General features: G+C 40.6%; 1 protein-coding gene across 1 annotated transcript; it reads right to left on the reverse strand.

Annotated features, from left to right (window-relative positions):
* Window positions 1–511: 511 nt before the first annotated feature.
* CLEC5A (C-type lectin domain containing 5A) lies at window positions 512–25158 on the reverse strand. Its single transcript, XM_037991182.2, has 6 exons — window positions 24787–25158; window positions 23913–23972; window positions 22460–22528; window positions 8826–8962; window positions 4783–4889; window positions 512–3289 (listed from the first exon to the last, which is right to left on the reverse strand). The coding sequence occupies exons 1-6, from the start codon at window positions 24863–24865 to the stop codon at window positions 3175–3177; spliced, it is 567 nt and encodes a 188-aa protein (XP_037847110.2). The 5' UTR covers window positions 24866–25158; the 3' UTR covers window positions 512–3174.
* Between the last annotated feature and the right edge of the window lie 1141 nt (window positions 25159–26299).

Consider the following 26299-nt stretch of genomic DNA (forward strand, 5'->3'; position numbering starts at 1 on the left):
CAAATGTTCTCATTGTTCAATTTCCACCTATGAGTGAGAACATGTGGTGTTTGGTTTTCTGTCTTTGCAATAGTTTGCTGAGAATGATGGTTTCCAGCTTCATCCATGTCCCTACAAAGGACGTGAACTCATCCTTTTTTATGGATGCATAGTATTCCATCTTGTATATGTGCTACATTTTCTTAATCCAGTCTATCACTGATGGACATTTGGGTTGGTTCCACGTCTTTGCTATTGTGAATAGTGCCACAATAAACATACGTGTGCATGTGTCTTTATAGTAGAATGATTTATAATCCTTTGGGTATATACCCAGTATTGGGATTGCTGGGTCAAATGGCATTTCTAGTTTTAGATCCTTAAGGAATCGCCACAGTGAGCCTTTTAAAGATGTTTGCTCTTTCCAGAAGCACATTGGAAAACCATCACAGGGGGCTGAAGAAGAGTGACAGAATCTGTTTAATGTTTTAACAAGATCATCCTGGTCGCGGGATGAACAATACATGAAAGGACAATAAAGGGAGAAGGATGAAGGCCAGGTGGAGATTGCATCAGTTAGATTTTGCTGTATGAGACATAACCAGAAAACTCCAGTGGTATACAGTGATAAGCTTTTATTTTCGTGCCTAGAGTTTCTGCTGATCTAGGGTGGCTCTGCTGCTCTCAGGTGGATTTGTTCATGAGTCTAAGGGTTGTATGGGGGTTGGCTGACCTAGGCTGGGCCCACATTTGAAGTCATGAAAAGTGTGCCTTTGATCTCCGTGTGGCTTGGCCACAACATTGTTGAGGCACCCTTCTCTGACTTGGGCAAATTTTTATTCCTGTATTATAAATGAGTTAACAAGTTCTGAAACATTAAGTGGCTTGCCTACATTAAGCTTCTAGCAAATTGAAAAGCTGCTTCTTGGATGAAGATCTCAACTTCAAATCCTCTACAAAATGCTTCTCCTAATGTCTAATGCCATTGAGATACATAGAGGAATGTTAATATGTGCAATAATTTTTTGAGATAGGTATTACTACCCCATTTTTATCAGTAAGGAAACTAAGACCAAGAAAGAGTAGGAAAACTGTACTGATTCACACAGCATATTAGAAGCAAAGTCAAAACTCAAATTCAAATTTCATTGCCTTTTTTTTTTTTTTAAAGCATGCCACTGCTATCTAATAAAGATCACATTTATCTAAGCTTGCAAGGATCCAGGAACTCTCCCAATGACAAACTTAAACCAAAGCCCACATTTTCCCTATCTACTCCCCACTCCCACCCCAGGCCACTGGGCTCCTTTTAGAACCTGCACAGAAGTGTCTCCTAATCTTGGGGGAAATTTAAACTGTCTACTAAAGAAATCACTAGATGTCTACATTTCCTGATCTTAAAAGTTTGCAGTTATTCTGTCATGAAACAGGAAGTGAAGCAACTATAGTTCTCTCTTCTCAAAACAGAGGATTAGGATTTCCTTTCTGTTGTCTGAGTTCTGGGGCTTGCCTTTGGCTAGAATTCTGTTGATTTTTCTCTCCACCTAGACTCAGCCTTACTTCCCTTCTCAACGATAGTACTTATTCTTTCCCAACACAGAGAACTTGTATCTCCACAGGCTGCTAATATAATTCCAATTTCCGCCCCATCTCAAACACAAATTACTTCTGGTGATTCTCTTTAAGCAAGTTCTGACACCTGATGTGTTATCTCATTTTTAAATATTGTAAGTGGCCATGCTAAGGAGCCAAAAATGATGAAACCTAGGAATGCAGAAACAGAACTTAGTGTTGTAATAAAAACTATGATTTACAACATCTTCTTTGGTATGCATGTAATGATATGTGCAGTCATTACTGTGGTACATTGTTATTAGACACAAAATGGTATGCATTGTATTTAGGTGACTATTATTTCCATCAGTTTTATACATGGTCTTCCTTATGGTTTACTTATTCTTACTCAAAACACACAAGGCATCTCTTTTATCTTTCTCATGCACCAAGCAGGGTAAATAACTGATGTCTTGTGAATGTAGAGAACAGCCAGGGTACTCCAAGACTTTTCTTCCCCTTTCTTGCCTTTCTTCCAGTGTGGCCAAATGAACGCTCAGTTTCCTGTCTCAGGTGATTTCCATTTGACCCTGATGTTCCCTTTCTACTATGTGCTTATTCCTTGCCCCCAGCCAATGTTTCCCTGAGCAGCCCTCCTCTTTTTCTATTGCTTCATCAGCTGGACCTGTTCTAGAGCAATGTGATGCCAACCAGTGCCAGGCTCCTTGGGTCAGTAGGCTGTGCCTGATATCAGGTTCTCTCTAGAACTGAAGGGACGAATATATTGTGATTATTGTTGCCTAAGAGACTATCCAAAATTTTAAAAATATACTCAACAAATACAGTCAGGTACTCAAAACCTTCAGAGCAAAGGAAGCCTGCCTACCTAAATTTTGGTTACAAAGGAGTTACATATGTTATAATGGAGTTTCAGAAATATGACAAGGGAATTTTTAGCTTAAGTGTCTCTTCAGGGCTTTGCTGAAGAACAGAAATCAAGTGTGTTTTGTTCCCTTGGCTGTCTGGTTTTCTTCAAAGGGGTCTCCAAGAAGGTTCCTATCCTGCCCTGACATCTCTCCATTCCCATAAACAATGCTGCTGTCCGTGCTGCTCCAAGCTCAGCACTAGGAGCCCTCCCCAAGGCCCAGCCTTAGTTCAGACTGAGGACAGCCTCTACTACCCCAGCTTGTGGAGTTAGGAGGGGCATGTGAATGGGGTTCCCTTGAGAACAGAGATGAGGTCACAGGAGCTACGTTTATCCCTCTTCCACCATGGTAATCCCTAAATAATGTTTATAATTGCTGACTCTACAGTTGCTCCCTGGTAATACGGTAGATACTCTGAGGCTAAAATAAAACAAACCCTGTCAACAGACTCGGCCCTTTTGATCAGTCAGAAATGCTCAGTACTACAGAAGCAGACCTCATCTCTACCAACTGAGTTGTTTCCATAAGACTGATCCTGTCTCCTGGAGATGGCTAGCATCCAGTCCCCCACATGCAGAAGAAAGAAGCTCAGTTTCTCAAATGGGCAAGGACCGCTGCTGGTAGACAGATAGGTAAGTAAAAGAATCACTGGCCAGATGACCTGTGTGGATTCAAAAAGAGTTGCAAGTATGGTTCTTGTCACAGGGAACTGTGATCATTTGGCATTCTTCTCACAGATCCTGCGGTAGCGGATGTCACATGATGCAGCATCAAATGTCTTTGTTAGGCCAATGGTCGCACAGTTGAAATTCTGATTCTGATTGGTAACACTAAATGAGAAAACAAAACAAAACAAACAAAAAAACAAAGCATGGTAATGGCCCATCATTTTAGCCCAGGCTCTTCTGATTCCAGAGTGAGAGTCTTGCAGGAATTTTGCCTGGAGGGGCGGCAGACTACCGGGCCCACACAGGCCTCCATTTGGGCAGCCTCCTTTTTAGCTCAGATCCCTCTCCTAATCCAGCTCCACAAGTGCAGCTGTAAACCCACCCTTTCCTGTCAGCTCTTCTGCAAGCTTGTATGGATTCACAGTCTTGGACTGACTAACTCAGTGTGGTGTTCGGTTAGAAGCATCTCATGGGCTCTCTCTTCTTACAAAAGTACTGTTTAGGACAGTACATGTGTTCACAGCGGGAGGACAGGAAGGAAAAAGAGAGAGGTTGTGCATCCCTTTCCAGACCATAGTGACTTCAGAAAAACTTGGTGGAGGTATTTGTTGGCTCTCCCACCTCTTTTTCTGTCATTCAGTCTGTTTCAGTCTGACTGAAAAGACTCTGGTTTCAGAGAAATGTCATGTGTTTTGGACTAGCTGTATGATATTTAACACATTTCTAAGTTTTTCTTGTCCTCAGTTCAACTGTCTGTGAAATGGGGAGTGATAAAAGCTTTTCATGTAGCATCATGGGGAATATTTCAGGAAACAACATATGCAAAGTGTTTAGCATAGTGCTGGCATTAGCAGACACTGAATAAATATAAATTTCCTCCTCTCTGTAGGGAAGCCCAGTTACAGGCTGGGAACTGACTTGACCTCTGTTTGAATCACTACTTTCGTGTAAACACTGGGAAAATTACTGGTGTTCTCACCAATCCTAATCTCCATGGAACAATTCACAGGAGATAGCTCTTGGGGGTCAGAAGTTCATAGCTTTGAGGCATAGACAAGTTGCTTATAATAACCTTTATTTAGATAAAGAAGGCACATCTGGGGAAACTTGTAGGTACTTTGTAATAAAATGTGATCTGTGGGTTAAAAGATGAAGCCCTTTTGATCAGTCAGAAATGCTAGGTGTTATAGAAACAGATCTCATCTCTATACCAACTGGGTTGTCTCCATAAAACTGACCGTGTCTCCTTGAGATAGCTAGTATCCAGTCTAGACTCATATCTAGTCTGTTTGAAGTCAAGAGACTAAGCTTTTTTGATCAGTCAGAAATGCTCAGTGCTATACAAACTAGCATCTAAAGAGAGCTACACGATACATCAAATGAGTGCTATGTATGTGGATTTGTTTGGATCCTGATTTGAATAAAATAATTTGCTATATGAATACTCTTCTCTTTCCTTATGAAAGTTTGATCTCTTTCATAAGAAAAAGTTTATTAAAATGTGTCTCAGGGAATAGATGGGTTGGAAGAAAGGAGAAGAGCAGAACAGAGTCAAGCGTCAGCGTTTGAGCTATTCCAGAGTGAACCCACCAATCTCAGGTTTGGTCTTTTGAAGCAAACCAAGATCCCCAGGAAACTGTGGGATGTTCACGTACTTGCCATTGAACACAGAGTTGTTGATCCAACGCCACCTTTTCTCTTCACGATTGTAAATTAAGCCAATAAAATACTTCTCTGTATCAGCTATGTCCTGAAGAAACTTCTAGAAATTAAAAAAAAAATGTCAACAGTGACTCTTTTAATGATGCCTCTCTGGAGCCAATGTGCCCATGATTGTATCTGATCCTGGGAATAAGGAAGGCTGGTAGGGAACTCTGAGACCAGCTACAGCTGGGACTCATCACTAAGCCTAAAGAAGTCGTTGTCAGGCTTCACAGGGAATCTGGAAAGCCTGAGGTCTTGTTAAAACAGATTGCAGGGCTCCTGGTTAAGTAGGTCTAGTGAAGGGAACCAATAATTTACTTTTCTACAAAATGCCCAAGTGATACTGATGTTTCTGTCCAGGGACCACACTGTGAGAATAAAGGGGAAGGGGTACTATGCAATCAAAAACAGGGTCATTTAAAAAAATATATCATGCTTCTATCCATAGGATTGTTTTTGTTACCAGAAATTTTGTATGCTAAGTAAGGCTGAATCAAGTGTTAATAAAATGTGTTTCTATTTATTGAGTACTTAGGAAAGGAAAACAGTGAGATTTAGAAGTATATTGCTTTTAGAAGTGTAATCCAAGAAGAAATAAGCAAGTGCTTGTTGAATATTTGCTAATTTGACACTAGTCCTAGACATCTTTGTTCTGTATTTATTTGATAAGTTACAAATCATTTCAGCCAGAAGTGTTTTCTATACCTCCCATAATCAGTGGGTATCCAAGTCTTATTCTTTCCATCCCCTTGACTATTTCCTTAGTTTCTCCCTTTTCAGTGTTCTCCTTTTCTGAAATATCTTATTTCATTACTTTTTAATTAATTACTGAATGTTCTCATTTACCAAACATCTTTTGAGTGTCTATTATGTGCCATGCATTGTATTAGGCTGAGGATATGGAAGCAAATATATTTCTCCTCAAAGAAATTATGATCAAGAGGGTTGGCAAACTACAGCCAGTGGGCCAAATCCAGACTTCATCCTGTTTCGGTAAATGTTTTATTGGAATGCACCCATGCCCATTGTTTACATATTATCTATGGCTGCTTTCAAGTTACAACAGCAGAGACCAATGCCCTGAAAAGCTTAAAATGTGTATTATCTGACCCTTTTTTAAAAAAGTGTTCTGACCCATAGTCTAAAACCAGAATCCTTAATGCTGAACTCTCACGCTGGAAGCCATGGATGGTTTCCCAGGAAAACTATGAAACCACTGGAATATTATGAAAAATATTTTGCTTATGTAGTGTTTCTGGGAAGAGGTACATAGATTTTATCACCATTTAAAAAAAGTCAGTGGTCTTTGAACCACTGATTCCAGAGTGAGAGTCTGTTTGAAGAACCACAGGTTTAATGAGGGAAGACAACCAACTTAAGTAGCATAATGAAGTATCTCAGGTGTTGTACTAGGGAATTATACACTAGATCTGGAAGACGCAGGAAGGAGGAAGCGATCATTCTACATAGATCTGAAGTTTTTCTAGAATGATAGATGAGGTGATACCTGAGATGAATTTTAGGAGATAGCTAAGTTTGTCAGACAAACTGTCAGGGAGAGTATGGACTTCTGGAAGATAACATGGATTATAGGCAGGTGGGGAAGCAGCCTGGAGCATTTGAGGAACTGCAAGATGCTCAGCGTAGTTAGTGTAGAGGTGGCAGGGAGGCGGTTTGAGAGACAAGGCTGGAGAGAAGGCAGAGGTGGCACTGTGCAAGGCCTGATACGATGTAAGGTACATGGATGTGCTTTGGTCAAGGAGTAGACCGAGGCAGACATCTGGGCCAAAGTGACTCAGTGAGTTTAGGGAGCAGGCATATATGTGTGTGTGTGTGTGTGTGTGTGTATACTTGCTATATAACCTGTTTGTGTAAGCTGATGCTTAGCTCAGAGCCACTGTTGTTTGAAAAAGGTATAATTGACCTGGCGATGTTGTGCACGCGGCTTGGCTCGGCTCAATGTGTCTTGACATGGTACAGGTGCTGGTGCCCAGAGAAAGAGAGAGCGAACCAAGGCTGTCCATCTTGCAGATGGACAGAGGGGAGCCAGGACACAGCTCAGCATGCACTCATGTCCAGAGGGAGAAAGAGTTAAGCTGCTGACCCTGAACACAAGGGAGAGCTGGCTGTGCTGCTGTGCATGGGAGCGGCCGGATCAAGCAGCCAGACAGTGTGAGAAAGCTGCTGATGAAAGAGTTGCTGAATAAAACTACATTTCACCTGCTTATGGCCCCCTGAGTGTTCTTTCAGCTATCTGCCACCCACTCTCTCCCCTAGGACCTCAGCATGGGCTGGAACCTGACCATGAGTGTGACATTTGACGTAGTCATGAACCTAACATATGCCATGCTAGGAGAACTGGGGTTTAACCCATTTTAATTTGGAAAATGGCAGAGTTTAGAGCCTTAGAGGTATTATGATGTCAGTTCTGAGGAGGATAGCTAGAAAGAGTGCAAAACAGGAGGCAAGGAGATGGATTAGAAGAATTCTGAAGAAATCCAGGTAAGAACTGAACTATTTGTTGTGGGCATAGAGAGAAAAGGACTTGGTTAACAAATAATTGAGGAGGAAAAGACAAGGTAAAGTCCCGGAAAACTCTTAGCCTTCAATCTTGGGTGACATGAGTACTCACCAGTATTTGGAATGTAAAAGGAGTAGCAGTGGGGTCAAATATAACTGACTCAGTTTTGAACATAGTGAGTTTGTGGGACTCTTGAAACATCAAAGTGGAATTTGGTATACCTGTTTGGAGGAGAAGGATGAGCTGGAGATACAGACTTGAGAGTCACCGGCAAACCATTGGCATGATGACCTTTGTCTTTTTCTTTTCCTTTTTTTTTTTTTTTTCGAGGCAGAGCCTTGCTCTGTTGCCCAGGCTGGAGTGTAGTGGCACAATCATGGCTCACTACAGTCTCTGCCTCCTGGGTTCAAGCAATTTTTGTGCCTCAGTCACTTAAGTAGCTGGGATTGCAGGTGTGTACCACCTTACCTGGCTAATTTTTAGTAGAGACATGGTTTCACCATGTTGGCCAGGCTGGCCATGATGACCTTTTTCATCACCAAGGATGCAAATTAGGATCCACAAAACTTAATGGGTGTGGCAGACTTGTCACACTTGCTTCTTCGCTTTGCCTTCCCTCCTTTCCTCTTTTCATTCCCCTGTCTTGCTCCTGTTTTTCTACCTTAGGACATTTTCCCTTGCTACCTGGGTACTTAGCCCTAGAGGGTTTGTAGCATCCAAATCCCTTGGTCATCTATTACCAAGATTCAGAAAGGAGATCATCTTACAAGTTCTTTTAAATCACAGGAGGACTTTTTAGAGGAGGAATAAAGGGATAGAAGTGAGAGAAGCAAGAGTAGAGTGTATGTAGCACAGATTAGAGTATGGGTTTCGGAGTCAGAGAGATCTGAGTTCAATTCTGTGTTTTGTTATTTGACCTTGGGCAAATTACTTTTCTGTGCCCTAGTTGCCAGTTATAAAATGTGGATAGTAATACATCTTCATGATTATTATCATGATCATCTACTGCAAATTCAGTTCTATGACCTGATTCTCAGTTTTTCACATTGCTAATTTTGTCAGTTCACGTCTTCCTTGTTTACTACGCAGACTGGGATGATGCACTGACATCACATCTATGAGGTATTCTTTTAGTTGTTAAACAACTTTTACACACATCATCTCATTTGGTCATTTGCTTCACTTTAAATATCTTGGCCCATCCCCAGGATATCAGCTCATTACTGTGCTCTGTAGAAAAAACCACAAGGTGTGAATTTCTGTGGTTAAATGAAACTGAAAAACATGCTGCTTCACTGCTACTAAGAAGAGTCTCCTAACCCCCAGTCCAGAACAAATAGCTTCAGTTTTTCAGCCAGCCACCTCTCCATTCCTCACTCAATCCCATCCCTGCTTCCCCAAATTTCCACCCCATCCCACCCACTGAGGCTGTGTAGAGTGTGTGGCTTTACTGTACCATTCCAGTGTCCTCACCAGTTTCTCTGGCGTGTCGACAATTGCCAATGTGGATCCTTTTCTTTTGCAAAAGTCCCTGCTTTCATTCCAAGATGATTCAGAAGTAGGTAAGAGAAAACATCTTTCTTGATAAAATTCCCAGTCTTTGGGGCAGACTGAAGAGGTCCAAGAAAGGAGAGTATGAGTTTACTGGTTCGGGGTATAAATCCTGGAATAAGTCATGAAACAGTGATACATATTTTTGTTTTAACGATTATATTGGTAAAAATTATTCTCCATCCAGGAAGAAATTCCACCCAGTCTAGTCTGGTTCCCTGACAATAATCTAAGGAGAATAAGGAGAAGAGCACAATGGTTGAATAGAAGTTTCCATTAGTCATACCCCTACAGGAACACCAAATCTGACAACTATCTACACATAAAAAAGCACATATACATACATGAGAACAAAAAATCAGATGAACACGCAGTTCCTGGGTAGCTGAAAGAGGCACTGCAGAGGGTAGGAAAGACAGTCTTGAACTGCTGACACCACCCCTGCCCTATGCCTGCTGCAGTGACAGCATGGCATGGTAAAGTCTGTGTGCATGGGAGAGGGAGTGTGCAGGGATCGTGAGACTTTACATTGGACTCAGTGCTGCCCTCTTACAGTGGAGGGCAAAATGGACCAAACTCAGCTGATGCCCACCCATGGAGGAAGCATTTAGATGAGTGCTAGCCAGAGGGGAATAACCCACCCAGTGGTTGAAACTTGAGTTCTGGCGAGCCTTGCCCACTGTGAGCTGAATGGCTTTGGGGCCCTAAATAAACATGAAAGGTAGTCTAGGCCACAAGGACTGCAACTCCTAGGCAAGTCCTTGTGCTGAGCTGGGCTTTGAGCCAGTGGAATCATAGGGCACCTACTGAGATACCAGCCAGGGTGACCAAGGGAATGCTTGTGCCATTGCTGTCCCAACCCCAGGGAGCACAACTTGCAGCTCCAGAAGAGACCCTTGCTTTCTGCTTGAGAAGAGGAGAGGGAAGAGTAAAGAGTACTTTGTCTTGCATCTTGGATGCAAGCCACAGTAAAATAGGGCACTAGTCAGAGTTGTGAGGTCCCCATTCCAAACTCTAGTTCCTAAAAGACATTTGTAGACACACCTAGACATACCCTGGGCCAAAAGTGAATCCTCTGTCTTGAAGATAAGTACACAGTTCTGACAGGACCCCTCACCTGCTGACGAAAGAATTCTTGGCCCCTGAATAACAAGCAGCCATCCCTAGGTAGTATGTTATGGGCCTTGGGTGAGACTGAGATGTCTCGGGCTTCAAATGAAACCCAGCACATTCTTCTGCTTGAGAAAAGAAGAGAGAAAAGTAAAGGGGGCTTTGTCTTGCACCTTATGTAACAGCCTGGCCACAGAGAAGTAAAGGTCAGCTCTTGGGGTCCAAGATTCCAGGCCTTGACTCTTGAATAGCATTTCTGGACCTGCCCTGGACCAGATAGAAGCCCACAGACATAAAGGGTGGGTTCTAGGCCTGGCAGCATCTGTGACAAGCTGACCAAAGAGCCCTTGTACCTTAAACAAAAATCAGTGGTAGTCTGGTGGTAACCCTGTGGGCCTGTGATGGTAGTGGTCATAGGGTGAAGCTCCACTGCCTGCAGAAAGGGGAGGGAAGAGTGGAAAGAACTATGTCTCATGATTGGAGTTCCGGCTCAGCTACAGGGGGATAGAACACCAGGTAGATTTATAAGGTTTTTGACTCCAGTCCCTGGTTCTAAGACAGAATCTCTGGACCTATTTAAGGCCTGGTGGAACTCATTGCCCTGAAGGGAAGGTCACAGGCTTGGTTAACTTCACCATATGCTAATTATAGAGCCGTAGGATCTTGACAAAACATAAACAGTAGCCAGGTAGTGGTTGTAGTGGGCCTTGAGTGAGACTCAGTGCTGTGCTGGCTTCAGGTCTGACCCAATGCAGTCCCAGTGCTGGTGGTCACAGGGATGCTTGTGTCACCCCACTCCCAGCTCTGGGCAGCTCAGCACAGAGAAAGAGATTCTGTTTGGGAAAAAGTAAGGAAAAAGAACAAGAGTCTCTGTCTGGTAATCCAGATAAATCTTTCAGATCTTATCCAAGACCGACCAGGTGGGTACCTGTACGAGTCTGCAAGACCCACAGCGTTACTGGGCTTGGGATGTCCCCCATGCAGATAGAGCTTAGGTCACAACACCCAAGTCCTTTTGAATACCTGGAAAGCCTTCCCAAAAAGGACGGATATAAACAAACCCAGATCATGAAAGCTACAATAAATACCTCTCTTCTATGCCCAGACACTGATGAACATCCACAAGTATCAAGACCATTCAGGAAAACATGACCTCACTAATTGAGGTAAATAAGACACCAGGGACCAATCCTGGAGAAACAGAAATATGTGACCTGTTAGACAGAGAATCCAAAATAGCTGTGTTGAGGAAACTCAAATAAATGCAAGATAACACAGACAAGAAATTCAGAATTCTATCAGAAAAACTAAGAGATTGAAATAATTAAAAAGGATCAAGCAGAAATTCTGGAGTTAAAAAATGAAATTCGCATACTGAGGAATACATCAGAATATTGTAATAACAGAACCAGAGGGGTCACAGAAGTCAAAGGAGACAAAAGAAAAAAGAATGAGGGGGATGGCCGAATAGGAACAGCTCCAGTCTCCAACTCCCAGCGCAAGCGACACAGAAGACCGGTGATTTCTGCATTTTCAATTGAGGTACTGGGTTCATCTCACTGGGGAGTGCCAGACGATCGGTGCTGATCAGCTGCTGCAGCCTGACCAGCGAGAGCTGAAGCAGGGCGAGGCATTGCCTCACCTGGGAAGCACAAGGGGGAAGGGAATCCCTTTTCCTAGCCAGGGGAACTGAGACACACAACACCTGGAAAATCGGGTAACTCCCACCCCAATACTGCGCTTTAAGCAAACAGGCACACCAGGAGATCATATCCCACACCTGGCCAGGAGGGTCCCACACCCACGGAGCCTCCCTCATTGCTAGCACAGCAGTCTGTGATCTACCGGCAAGGCAGCAGCCAGGCTGGGGGAGGGGCGCCCGCCATTGCTGAGGCTTAAGTAGGTAAACAAAGCTTCTGGGAAGCTTGAACTGGGTGGAGCTCACAGCAGCTCAAGGAAACCTGCCTGTCTCTGTAGACTCCACCTCTGGGGACAGGGCACAGTAAACAATAACAAATGCAGCAGAAAGCTCTGCAGACGCAAACGACTCTGTCTGACAGCTTTGAAGAGAGCAGTGGATCTCCCAACATGGAGGTTGAGATCTGAGAAGGGACAGACTCCCTGCTCAAGTGGGTCCCTGACCCCTGAGTAGCCTAACTGGGAGACATCCCCCACTAGGGGCAGTCTGACACCCCACACCTCACAGGGTGGAGTACACCCCTGAGAGGAAGCTTCCAAAGCAAGAATCAGACAGGTACACTCGCTGTTCAGAAATATTCTATCTTCTGCAGCCTCTGCTGCTGATACCCAGGCAAACAGGGTCTGGAGTGGACCTCAAGCAATCTCCAACAGACCTACAGCTGAGGGTCCTGACTGGTAGAAGGAAAACTATCAAACAGGAAGGACACCTACACCAAAACCCCATCAGTACATCACCATCATCAAAGACCAGAGGCAGATAAAACCACAAAGATGGGGAAAAAGCAGGGCAGAAAAGCTGGAAATTCAAAAAATAAGAGCGCATCTCCCCTGGCAAAGCAGCGCAGCTCATCGCCAGCAACGGATCAAAGCTGGACGGAGAATGACTTCGACGAGATGAGAGAAGAAGGCTTCAGTCCATCAAATTTCTCAGAGCTAAAGGAGGAATTACGTACCCAGCGCAAAGAAACTAAAAATCTTGAAAAAAAAGTGGAAGAATTGATGGCTAGAGTAATTAATGCAGAGAAGGTCATAAATGAAATGAAAGAGATGAAAACCATGACACGAGAAATACGTGACAAATGCACAAGCTTCAGTAACCGACTCGATCAACTGGAAGAAAGAATGTCAGCGATTGAGGATCAAATGAATGAAATGAAGCGAGAAGAGAAACCAAAAGAAAAAAGAAGAAAAAGAAATGAACAAAGCCTGCAAGAAGTATGGGATTATGTAAAAAGACCAAATCTACGTCTGATTGGGGTGCCTGAAAGTGAGGGGGAAAATGGAACCAAGTTGGAAAACACTCTTCAGGATATCATCCAGGAGAACTTCCCCAACCTAGTAGGGCAGGCCAACATTCAAATCCAGGAAATACAGAGAACGCCACAAAGATACTCCTCGAGAAGAGCAACTCCAAGACACATAATTGCCAGATTCACCAAAGTTGAAATGAAGGAAAAAATCTTAAGGGCAGCCAGAGAGAAAGGTCGGGTTACCCACAAAGGGAAGCCCATCAGACTAACAGCAGATCTCTCGGCAGAAACTCTCCAAGCCAGAAGAGAGTGGGGGCCAATATTCAACATTCTTAAAGAAAAGAATTTTAAACCCAGAATTTCATATCCAGCCAAACTAAGTTTCATAAGTGAAGGAGAAATAAAATCCTTTACAGATAAGCAAATGCTTAGAGATTTTGTCACCACTAGGCCTGCCTTACAAGAGACCCTGAAGGAAGCACTAAACATGGAAAGGAACAACCGGTACCAGCCATTGCAAAAACATGCCAAAATGTAAAGACCATCGAGGCTAGGAAGAAACTGCATCAACTAACGAGCAAAATAACCAGTTAATATCATCATGGCAGGATCAAGTTCACACATAACAATCTTAACCTTAAATGTAAATGGACTAAATGCTCCAATTAAAAGACACAGACTGGCAAACTGGATAAAGAGTCAAGACCCATCAGTCTGCTGTATTCAGGAGACCCATCTCACACGCAGAGACATACATAGGCTCAAAATAAAGGGATGGAGGAAGATTTACCAAGCAAATGGAGAACAAAAAAAAGCGGGGGTTGCAATACTAGTCTCTGATAAAACAGACTTTAAACCATCAAAGATCAAAAGAGACAAAGAAGGCCATTACATAATGGTAAAGGGATCAATTCAACAGGAAGAGCTAACTATCCTAAATATATATGCACCCAATACAGGAGCACCCAGATTCATAAAGCAAGTCCTTAGAGACTTACAAAGAGACTTAGACTCCCATACAATAATACTGGGAGACTTCAACGCTCCACTGTCAACATTAGACAGATCAACGAGACAGAAAGTTAACAAGGATATCCAGGAATTGAACTCATCTCTGCAGCAAGCAGACCTAATAGACATCTATAGAACTCTCCACCCCAAATCAACAGAATATACATTCTTCTCAGCACCACATCGTACTTACTCCAAAATTGACCACGTAATTGGAAGTAAAGCACTCCTCAGCAAATGTACAAGAACAGAAATTATAACAAACTGTCTCTCAGACCACAGTGCAATCAAACTAGAACTCAGGACTAAGAAACTCAATCAAAACCGCTCAACTACATGGAAACTGAACAACCTGCTCCTGAATGACTACTGGGTACATAACGAAATGAAGGCAGAAATAAAGATGTTCTTTGAAACCAATGAGAACAAAGATACAACATACCAGAATCTCAGGGACACATTTAAAGCAGTGTGTAGAGGGAAATTTATAGCACTAAATACCCACAAGAGAAAGCAGGAAAGATCTAAAATTGACACTCTAACATCGCAATTAAAAGAACTAGAGAAGCAAGAGCAAACACATTCGAAAGCTAGCAGAAGGCAAGAAATAACTAAGATCAGAACAGAACTGAAGGAGATAGAGACACAAAAAACCCTCCAAAAAATCAATGAATCCAGGAGTTGGTTTTTTGAAAAGATCAACAAAATTGACAGACCACTAGCAAGACTAATAAAGAAGAAAAGAGAGAAGAATCAAATCGACGCAATTAAAAATGATAAAGGGGATATCACCACCGACCCCACAGAAATCCAAACTACCATCAGAGAATACTATAAACACCTCTACGCAAATAAACTGGAAAATCTAGAAGAAATGGATAATTTCCTGGACACTTACACTCTTCCAAGACTAAACCAGGAAGAAGTTGAATCCCTGAATAGACCAATAGCAGGCTCTGAAATTGAGGCAATAATTAATAGCCTACCAACCACAAAAAGTCCAGGACCAGATGGATTCACAGCCAAATTCTACCAGAGGTACAAGGAGGAGTTGGTACCATTCCTTCTGAAACTATTCCAATCAATAGAAAAAGAGGGAATCCTCCCTAACTCATTTTATGAGGCCAACATCATCCTGATACCAAAGCCTGGCAGACACACAACAAAAAAAGAGAATTTTAGACCAATATCCCTGATGAACATCGATGCAAAAATCTTCAATAAAATACTGGCAAACCGGATTCAGCAACACATCAAAAAGCTTATCCACCATGATCAAGTGGGCTTCATCCCTGGGATGCAAGGCTGGTTCAACATTCGCAAATCAATAAACGTAATCCAGCATATAAACAGAACCAAAGACAAGAACCACATCATTATCTCAATAGATGCAGAAAAGGCTTTTGACAAAATTCAACAGCCCTTCATGCTAAAAACGCTCAAGAAATTCGGTATTGATGGAACATACCTCAAAATAATAAGAGCTATTTATGACAAACCCACAGCCAATATCATACTGAATGGGCAAAAACTGGAAAAATTCCCTTTGAAAACTGGCACAAGACAGGGATGCCCTCTCTCACCACTCCTATTCAACATAGTGTTGGAAGTTCTGGCTAGGGCAATCAGGCAAGAGAAAGAAATCAAGGGGATTCAGTTAGGAAAAGAAGAAGTCAAATTGTCCCTGTTTGCAGATGACATGATTGTATATTTAGAAAACCCCATTGTCTCAGCCCAAAATCTCCTTAAGCTGATAAGCAACTTCAGCAAAGTCTCAGGATACAAAATTAATGTGCAAAAATCACAAGCATTCTTATACACCAGTAACAGACAAACAGAGAGCCAAATCAGGAATGAACTTCCATTCACAATTGCTTCAAAGAGAATAAAATACCTAGGAATCCAACTTACAAGGGATGTAAAGGACCTCTTCAAGGAGAACTACAAACCACTGCTCAGTGAAATAAAAGAGGACACAAACAAATGGAAGAACATACCATGCTCATGGATAGGAAGAATCAATATCGTGAAAATGGCCATACTGCCCAAGGTAATTTATAGATTCAATGCCATCCCCATCAAGCTACCAATGAGCTTCTTCACAGAATTGGAAAAAACTGCTTTAAAGTTCATATGGAACCAAAAAAGAGCCCGCATTGCCAAGACAATACTAAGTCAAAAGAACAAAGCTGGAGGCATCACGCTACCTGACTTCAAACTATACTACAAGGCTACAGTAACCAAAACAGCATGGTACTGGTACCAAAACAGAGATATAGACCAATGGAACAGAACAGAGTCCTCAGAAATAATACCACACATCTACAGCCATCTGATCTTTGACAAACCTGAGAGAAACAAGAAATGGGGAAAGGATTCCCTATTTAATAAATGGTGCTGGGAAAATTGGCTAGCCATAAGTAGAAAGCTGAAACTGGATCCTTTCCTTACTCCTTATACGAAAATTAATTCAAGATGGATTAGAGACTTAAATGTTAGACCTAATACCATAAAAATCCTAGAGGAAAACCTAGGTAGTACCATTCAGGACATAGGCATGGGCAAAGACTTCATGTCTAAAACACCAAAAGCAACGGCAGCAAAAGCCAAAATTGACAAATGGGATCTCATTAAACTAAAGAGCTTCTGCACAGCAAAAGAAACTACCATCAGAGTGAACAGGCAACCTACAGAATGGGAGAAAATTTTTGCAATCTACTCATCTGACAAAGGGCTAATATCCAGAACCTACAAAGAACTCAAACAAATTTACAAGAAAAAAACAAACAACCCCATCCAAAAGTGGGCAAAGGATATGAACAGACATTTCTCAAAAGAAGACATTCATACAGCCAACAGACACATGAAAAAATGCTCATCATCACTGGCCATCAGAGAAATGCAAATCAAAACCACAATGAGATACCATCTCACACCAGTTAGAATGGCGATCATTAAAAAGTCAGGAAACAACAGGTGCTGGAGAGGATGTGGAGAAATAGGAACACTTTTACACTGTTGGTGGGATTGTAAACTAGTTCAACCATTATGGAAAACAGTCTGGCGATTCCTCAAGGATCTAGAACTAGATGTACCATATGACCCAGCCATCCCATTACTGGGTATATACCCAAAGGATTATAAATTATGCTGCTATAAAGACACATGCACACGTATGTTTATTGCAGCACTATTCACAATAGCAAAGACTTGGAATCAACTCAAATGTCCATCAGTGACAGATTGGATTAAGAAAATGTGGCACATATACACCATGGAATACTATGCAGCCGTAAAAAAGGATGAGTTTGTGTCCTTTGTAGGGACATGGATGCAGCTGGAAACCATCATTCTTAGCAACCTATCACAAGAACAGAAAACCAAACACCGCATGTTCTCACTCATAGGTGGGAACTGAACAATGAGATAACTTGGACTCGGGAAGGGGAACATCACACACCGGGGCCTATCATGGGGAGGGGGCAGGGGGGAGGGATTGCATTGGGAGTTATACCTGATGTAAATGACGAGTTGATGGGTGCAGCACACCAACATGGCACAAGTATACATGTGTTACAAACCTGCACGTTATGCACATGTACCCTACAACTTAAAGTATAATAATAATAAATAAATTAAAAAAAAAAAGAAAAAAGAATAAGAAACAATGAAACACATTCATAAGGTCTAAAAACTTGCCTCAAAAGGGCAAATGTAAGAGTTACTGGCCTTAAAGAGGAAGTAGAGAAATAGATAGGGGTAGAAAGTTATTCGTAGGGATAATAACAGAGAACTTCCCAAACCTAGAGAAGGATATCAATATCCAAGTACAAGAAGGTTATAGAACACCAAGTAGATTTAACCCAAAGAAGCCTACCTTAAGGCACTTAGTAATCAAACTCCCAAAGGTCAAGGATAATGAAAGAATCCTAAAACCAGCAAGAGAAAAGAAACAAATAATGTACAATGGAGCTCCAATATGTCTAGTAGCAGACCCACATTGTTACTGGGCTTGGGATGTCCCCCAAGTGTAAATCTTACAGGCCAGGAGATTTAATATGCATGGCATATTTAAGTTGCTGAAGGAAAAAATCCTTTACCCTAGAATAGCATATCTGATGAAAATATCCTTCAAACATGAAGGAGAAATAAAGACTTTCCCAGACAAATAAAAGCTGAGGGATTTAATTAACTGCACACCAGTCTTATAAGAAATGCTAAAAATAGCTCTTCAATCTGAAAGTAAAGGACATTAATGAGCAATAAGAAATCATCTGAATATATGAAATTCACTGATTATAGTAGGTACATGGAAAAACACAATAATCATAACAGTGTAACTGTGGTATGTAAAGTACTCTTATCTTAAGTAGAAAGACTAAAAGATGAACCAATAAAAATGATAACTGCAACAACTTTTCAAGACATAGGCAGTAAAAACAAAGTTATAAATGGAAACAACAAAAAGTTAAAAAGTGAGACATAAAGTTAAAATGTAGAGTCTTTATTAGTTTTCTTTTTTTGACTTACTTGTTTGTTTATGCAAGCAGAGTTAAGTTGTTATCAGCTTACAATAATGGGTTATAAGATAGTGTTTGCAAGCCTCATAGTAACCTTGAATAAAAAAATATACAGTAGATATATGAAAAACAAAAAGCAGGAAATTAAATCATACCACCAGAGAAAATCACCTTCACTAAAAGGAAGACAGGAAGGAAAGAAAGAAGGAAAAGAAGACCAAAAAACAACCAGAAAACAAATAACAAAATGGCAGAAGTAAGTACTTATTAATAATAATATTGAATGTAAATGGATTAAACTTTCCAATCAAAGTATGTACAGTGGCTGAATGGATGAAAAAACAAGACCTAATGATCTATTTTCCACAAGGAACACACTCCACTCCACCTATAAAGATACATACAGACTGAAAATGAAGGGATAAAAAGAGACATTTCATCCCAATGGAAACCAAAAAGGAGCAACAGTAGCTATACTTATATCAGACAAAATAGATCTTGAGACAAAAACTGTAAGAAGAGATAAAGAAGGTCACTATATAATGACAAAGGGGTCAATTCAGCAAGAGGATATAACAATTGTAAATATATATGCACCCAATACTGGCACACCCAGATGTGTAAGGCAAATATTATTAGAACTAAAGAAATAGATAGCCTCCAATACAATAATAGCTGGAGAGTTTAACACTTCGCTTTCAGCATTGGACTGATCTTTCAGATGGAAAATCAATAAAGTAACATTGGACTTAATCTATACTGTAGACCAAATGAACATAATAGATATTTATAGAACATTCTATTCATCAGCTACAGAATACACATTCTTTTCTTCAGCCCATGGATCATTCTCAAGGATAGACCATATGTTAGATAACAAAACAAGCCTTAAAACATTCAAAAAATTGAAATGATATTAAGCGTCTTCTCTGACCACAATGGAATTAAATAGAAGTCAATAACAAGAGGAAGTTTGGAAACTGTACAAATACATGGAAATTAAACAATATGCTCCTGGATGACCAATAAGTCAATAAAGAAATTAAGAAGGGAATTGAAAAATTTCTTGAAACAAATGATAATGAAAACACAGCATACTGAAACCTATAAGATGGAAGTTTATACCTATAAGTGCCTACATCAAAAAAAAAAAAAAAAAAGAAAAAGAAAAACTTCAAACAAAACATCTGATGACAAATCTTAAAGAACTAAAAAAGCAACCACAAATTAAACCCAAAATTAGTAGAACAAAAAAAAAAAGATCAAAGCAGAAATAAATTGAAATGAAGAAAACAATACAAAACATCAAAGAAATTTGGCTTTTTGAAAAGATAAATAAAATCAATAAACCTTTAGCCAGACCAAAAAAAAAAAAAAAAAAAAAAAAAAGAGAGATGACCCAAATTAATAAAATCAGAGATGAAAAAGGAGACATTAGAGACATTACAATGGACGGCACAGAAATTCAAAGGATCATTAGTGACTACTGTGAGCAACTATATGCCAATAAATTGTAAAGTCTAGAAGAAATGGGCATATATTGAATGGGGAAAAAATGAAAGCCTTTCCTATAAGATCTGGAACATGGCAAGGCTGCACACCCTTTCATCACTCTTTTTCTACATAGTACTGGAAGGCTTAGCTAGAGCAGTCAGACAAGAGAAAGAGATAAAGGGCATCCAAATTGGAAAGGATGAAGACAAATTACACTTGTTTGCAGATGATATGACCTTATATTTGTAAAAACCTAAAGATTCCACCAAAAAACGATTAGAACTGATAAACAAATTCAGTAAAGCTCCAGGATACAAAATCAACGGACAAAAATGAGTAGCATTTCTACATGCCAACAGTGAACACTCTGAAAAGAAATTAAGAGACTAACCCCATTTATAATAGCTACAAATAAAATAAAATACCTAGAAATTAATTTAACCAAAGAAGTGAAAGTTCTATACAATGAAAACTATGAAACATGGATGAAAGAAATTGACAAGGACACCAAAAAAAAAAAAAAAAAAAAAGGAAAAATATTCCATGTTTGTGGATTGGAAGAATTAATATTGTTAAAATGTCTACTCTACTCAAAGCAATCTACAGATTTCATGCAATCTTTGTCAATAATCCAATGACATTATTCACATAAATAGAAAAAATTATCCTAAAATGTACATGGAACCACAGAAGACCCAGACTATCCAAAGCTATCCTAAGCAAAAATATAACAAAACTGGAGGAATCACATTATCTGATTTCAAATTACACTACAGACCTTTAGTTACCAAAATGCCATGGTACTGGCATAACAACAGACATAAACACCAGAACAGAAGAGAGAACTCATAAATAATTCTATACATCTACAGTAAACTCATTGTTGACAATAGTACCAAGAACAAGCATTGAGGAAGGGACAGTGTCTTCAATAAATGGTGCTGGGAAAACTGGATATTCAAACGCAAAAGAATAAAATGAGACCCTTATCTCTTGACATATACAAAAACTAAATCAAAATGGATTAAAGACTGAAATCTAAAATCTCAAGCTATGAAAATACAAGAAAACCTTCCGGAAACTCTGTAGGACATTGAAGTGAGCAAAAATTTCTTGAGTAATATCCCACAAGCGCAGGCAACCAAAGGAAAAATAGATAAAATGAGATCATATTAAGTTAAAAAAGCTTCTGCCCAGCAAAGGAAACAATCAACGAAGTGAAGAGACAACCCACAGAATGGAAGAAAATGTTTGAAAACTACCCATTTGACAAGGGATTAATAAGCAGAATATGTAAGGAGCCCAAACAACTGTATAGGAAAAAAAACCCTAATAATCTAGTTAAAAAATGGGCAAAAGATCTGAATAGACATTTCTCTAAAGAAGTTGTACAAATGGTAAATGGAAATGTAAAAAGGTGCTCAGCACCATTCCTCATTATAGAATTTCAAATCAAAACTACCATGAGATATCATCTCAACCCAGTTAAAATGGCTTTTATCCAAAAGGCTGGCAATACCAATACTGGAAAGGATTTGGAGAAAAGGGAGCCCTCATACACTGTTGGTGGGAATGTAAACTAGTCTAACTATGGAGAAGAGTTTGGAATTCCTCAAAAAACTGTAAATAGAGCTACCACATGGCCCAGCAATTCCACTCCTAAGTATAGGCCCAAAAGAAAGGAAATCAGTATATTGAAGAGACATCTGCACTCCCATTTTTATCGCAGCACTATTCACAATAGCCAACCTATGTGTCCATCAACAGATGGATTGATAAAGAAATGTGGTACATATATACAATGGAGTATTATTTGTCCATAAAAAAATCAGATCCTGTCATTTGCAACAACATGAATGGAACTGGAGGTCCTTATGTTACATGAAATAAGCCAGGCAGAGAAAGACAAACTTCACATGTTTTCACTTATTTGCAGGAGCTAAAATTTGAAACAATTGAACTTATGGAGATAGAGCATGGAAAGATGGTTACCAGAAGCTGGAAAGGGTAGTTGGTGGGGAGGTATGGGGGAGAAGTGGGACTTGTTAATGGGTACTAAAAAATAGACTAAATAAGACCTAGTATTTGCTGGCACAACAGGGTGACTATAGTCAAACATAGTTTAATTGCAGATTTAAACATAACTAAGAGTATAAATGGATTTTTGTTTGTAATACAAAAGATAAATGCTTGAGGTGATGGATACTCCATTTACCCTGATATAATTGTTACATATTGCATGCCTTTATCAATATATATCATGTAACCTATAAATATATATACCTACCATGTACTCAGAAAAATTTTTAAAAAGCCAAAATAATGTATGTAAAGAGAATGAACTGGAAGGTCTTTATAGTCCCTTTGAGCAAAAAAATTCCATAAGAATAACAACAACGGGAGAAGTCTCTAAGAATTCAGTGCATGAGAACCTAGGGGATGGAGAGTAGGTTGGAACCTTGCACTTTACCTGTTCCATAGCTCCTTGTGGGAATGAAGCCGTTGGGACTTGGGGAACTGCTCCCAAAAATCTGTGAGACTTAAGTGAAAAGAAAACCTGAAGGTTATGGTATGACAAATACAACACAGAAACAGAAACAGAGACATCAGAGTATGGGCTGTGTGACTATCTGAATCATGGAGATGGCTAGAAGCTCTTGGCTACTCTGAGCTAGAACGTTTCAGACAATTTCTTTCTTTGAGCCTTCCATCTATCTACTGCCACTATTTGTCATGCTCGACACCCAAATCCTATTTCATGTCTCCTTTTTTTTTTTTTTTGATGTAGCGGTAGGCATCAAATCCTGAGAAAAAGAACAGAAGAAAGGAAAAGTAATGGAGGAATTTAGTATCAGAGAGAAACTCTCACACTCCTATCTTATATAAACCTTTGACAGTGTTTTCTCCAAAGGACTGTTTGGAGTACTTCTCCCCGAGGCTCCACACAGCATCTTTGCTGTTCTTTCTATTTCTGGTGTCCCAGATTCAATAGGAAAATTCATAACCCTGGGCAGCTCTGGGACCCTTTTCTCATTAGCACTGTATTAGCTCTAAGGATTGAGGCTAATTGGAACAAAATTTCAGGACCAAGGGGATATTAGCAGACAAGGAAGCAAGTGAACTTTAGGGAGATTTTCTATAAGCAGGGAAGGGTCCATTCATTTCTAGAAATCCATATAGGGGCCTCATTTTCCTGGGAACAGTGACTGTCTGAGCAGGCATCTGCAGTGACTTCAGAGGCTGGTCAAACATGTCATCGGGGCGCCAGATATTTGTCCATTGTGGTTGAAGACCACTTTACTCTGACATCAGATTAGTTACTTACATTTATCTTAATGAAACAAATTGGCATTCACTTTTTGTTTAGTTTATAGACTCTAAGATGTAATAGCCTGGTTTTCATCAGAAACTACTTTGAGATTATAACTTAAGGACTCTATAAGTATTTTATGGGTATTTTTTCCATATAGCTCACTGTATTGGGTTGCCTCTGTTGATACTAAGATAAATGAGAAGTGGTCTTTCTCCTAACGATGTCAGTAGTAATAGGTGTCTTAACAGGAAGTGAGAGGATGTTGTTGGGAAAGGCTTCAGGAGGAAGCTGGTTTAACAGGGACAGGAGAACCATGCCCCACTCATCTCTCTAGCTCCCATAGCTCCTGGCTATTAAACACTTTCACATTCTATTACAATGATTAGATATAAATCATCCCCATATCCAGGAGGAAACTTGAGGATCAGAAATTTCCCTCAGTCTGCTCTTGGTTTTCTCATATGTAAAAGAAGGGGAATTAATTAGAAGATCTTTATGGACCATTGTATAAAAGAATTTCTTGGGAAAGGAGCCTGTGTGGAAGGTCTCTAGAAATTCAGAATAGAAATAGCAGGAGGAGGGGGAGAAGATTTACCACCATGCAGATTACCTGTTCCATAGCTCCTGGTGGTGGTGAAACCATCGTTACTTTTGTTAAAAATCTGTGGAACTGAAAAGAAAATCAACTGTTGGCTCAGCCCCAAATGTGACTGCATGATGAATATGGCAAACAAGTATCAGCACAGGGGCTGCTAGGGTACTGTGACTATTAGTGGGAAATACTGAACTCTCTGACTCAGTGAAGATGCGTAAATGTGGTTTTGTGACTACATTCACTTATTCCTATTTCTTTCCTGCTGTCTGACATGACAGGAATTGCACCTTCAGATTGCATCATGGGGAAGACACCTCTTAGCTAACTACTGCCTCCTACTCACATTTCCTTCCTCATTTATTTTCCCTACTGGCTTCTGGGGCTGGAGAAGATTCTAGTTTCTGATTGCAGTAAAATCCTTTCCTAGGAAGCTTCTTTTACTAGGCATTTGGATGAATTGATTTATATGTACACAGAGAGAAATTTCTTTCTCAGTTAAATCCTGTTACATTATAATTCAGCTCTCACTACGGCCTTATCATTGGGTTGAACTGGAGCTATATTTTTAGATTTTGGCAACAATAACAAGCACTGCCAAGTACTTCAACTGAGATCACCCAACTAACACTCCACTAGCAAAAGCTTTGCATGGGGTTCTAACCATCAGAGACTGTTAAGTTCTATATCTCCAAGGTAGACCAAGGAGCCTGGTCCACTGTGTGTGCTGGGGAGTGAGAAAGGCATTGCCAATTGACCTCAGATTGGGCCAGTTAGTCTCAGATGGAAAGACTTGGGTATGAAACCTGTATACACAACCTTGCTTTCTAAGAGAAGAGTCAATGAGCCAAACAACGTGGAGGTTAGGGCAAGAGGTTGCTCAAATACTCACAATAAAGTAGAAAGAAAGTCATTCCGACAACTTTAAGCACCACCACAATAAGCCCAGAGATGATCAAGTGCCAGTTCATGGTGAAGGAGCTGCAGGGGCCTGTGAAGATTAGAGCACGGCAGCATCAGAATTCGGGAACAAGGCTGCTTTTCACCAGGACATATTCCAGCCTCTCGCTCAGAGTACCCAAAGCAAGGCAGACTTGGAAGACAGGCATGACATTGATAGGTACCAGGAGGTGATCCAGCATGGGCCCAGAACACAGAAAGAAACAGGTATTGATTGGAGCCTTGGAACTTGGCGTGCTGCCTCTCCTTCACTCATTCCCTACTCTGGGCCTCAGCCTTGCCCTATTTGTGGCCTCGTAAATTCTGTCTAATAATTAAACCCTCTCCTGTATTTTGAGAACCCTTATCCTTGCAATGACCCTTGTTCCCAAGGACCTTAGTTTGTAGCCTTCACCATACTGACTTCAGTTGTCAGAAGCCTCAATCTTCCAAATACCAGGGGTAGGAGACAGACAGGACAGGCATCCCTGAAGGTCTTGGCATTGCTCAACAGTCCATGCAGCCAGGACAGACAGACAGACTCACCTCTTTCTCCCTGGAAGTCTAGGCTGGATTGCAGATGGGGGTCTTCCTGGTGGCCCAATGCTTGGTGTGGCAGGCGGGGCCCCGTCTCCTGAGAATATGCTCCTTCTGCCCAAGCAACGTTCTTCCTTCTTCACAGTCTCTGCCTTGGTGGCATCCCCGCGAAATACTTCTTCCTGTTCAGTGTTCTTGGCAAAGGGAGCAGGCGGGGCAAAGAAGGGAAGAGAGTCTGTAGTCCTAGTGGTGGCAAGAACAGAGTTCCTGCCGGGGGAGTTCTAATACAGAGGAACATTTTAAGGACAATTTGGAGAATGAAATACGTCAACGCAGACTCACTCTTCCTCTGTGTCTAAATCTCCTTGAAATACCGTGGGGAGAGAAATGTAGTAAAGTTTTAACAAACGTTGAATCTGGATAAAAGGTAGCTGGAAGCTATTTGTACTTTCGTTATAACATTTCTGCAAGTCTGAAATTATGTCAAGTTAAAAATGTTAAGAAAAGAAACCCAGTTGAAGACACTAATCTTAATGAGTAGGTCCTTGCTGTTCCATTTGCTCCATTTGCTGGAGCTCCGCTCAGTCCCCTTTATCATGGACTCCTCTCTGGCACTACCTGCTCACCTTCCAGAAGTGTTTCTTGAGCATGGCACTCTGCTGGATACAGCAGTGGGCTGGGGTGAACAATACTCAAGTCCTATTATCAAGGAGTTTTAAATTGCATATTAAATTTGAAAATTTGCTTTTATTTTCCCTGCTGTGAAAGCTACATGTACTCATGACAAAAAAAAAAAGTGGCTGGAAAATATTAAAAAGGAGAATTGAGAAAACAAAAAACATTTATAACCTTGTATATTTAGTTATAGTCATTGCTAGCACCTCAGGGTGTATCCTTTCGAAATGAGTAGGCAGCTAGAAAGAGAGGTG

This window comes from Chlorocebus sabaeus, chromosome 21 (genome assembly GCF_047675955.1).
Source record: "Chlorocebus sabaeus isolate Y175 chromosome 21, mChlSab1.0.hap1, whole genome shotgun sequence".
NCBI lineage: Eukaryota > Metazoa > Chordata > Mammalia > Primates > Cercopithecidae > Chlorocebus > Chlorocebus sabaeus.

Excerpts from the sequence above, each read along its gene's own strand:
- CLEC5A (XM_037991182.2), bottom strand. The coding sequence starts at position 24,865 with ATGAACTGGCACTTGATCATCTCTGGGCTTATTGTGGTGGTGCTTAAA. Across the intron at positions 4,890-8,825 it reads TCGACACGCCAGAGAAACTG|AAGTTTCTTCAGGACATAGC; the intron begins GTGAGGACACTG and ends TTTAATTTCTAG. Across the intron at positions 3,290-4,782 it reads AACTCTGTGTTCAATGGCAA|TGTTACCAATCAGAATCAGA; the intron begins GTACGTGAACAT and ends TTTCTCATTTAG.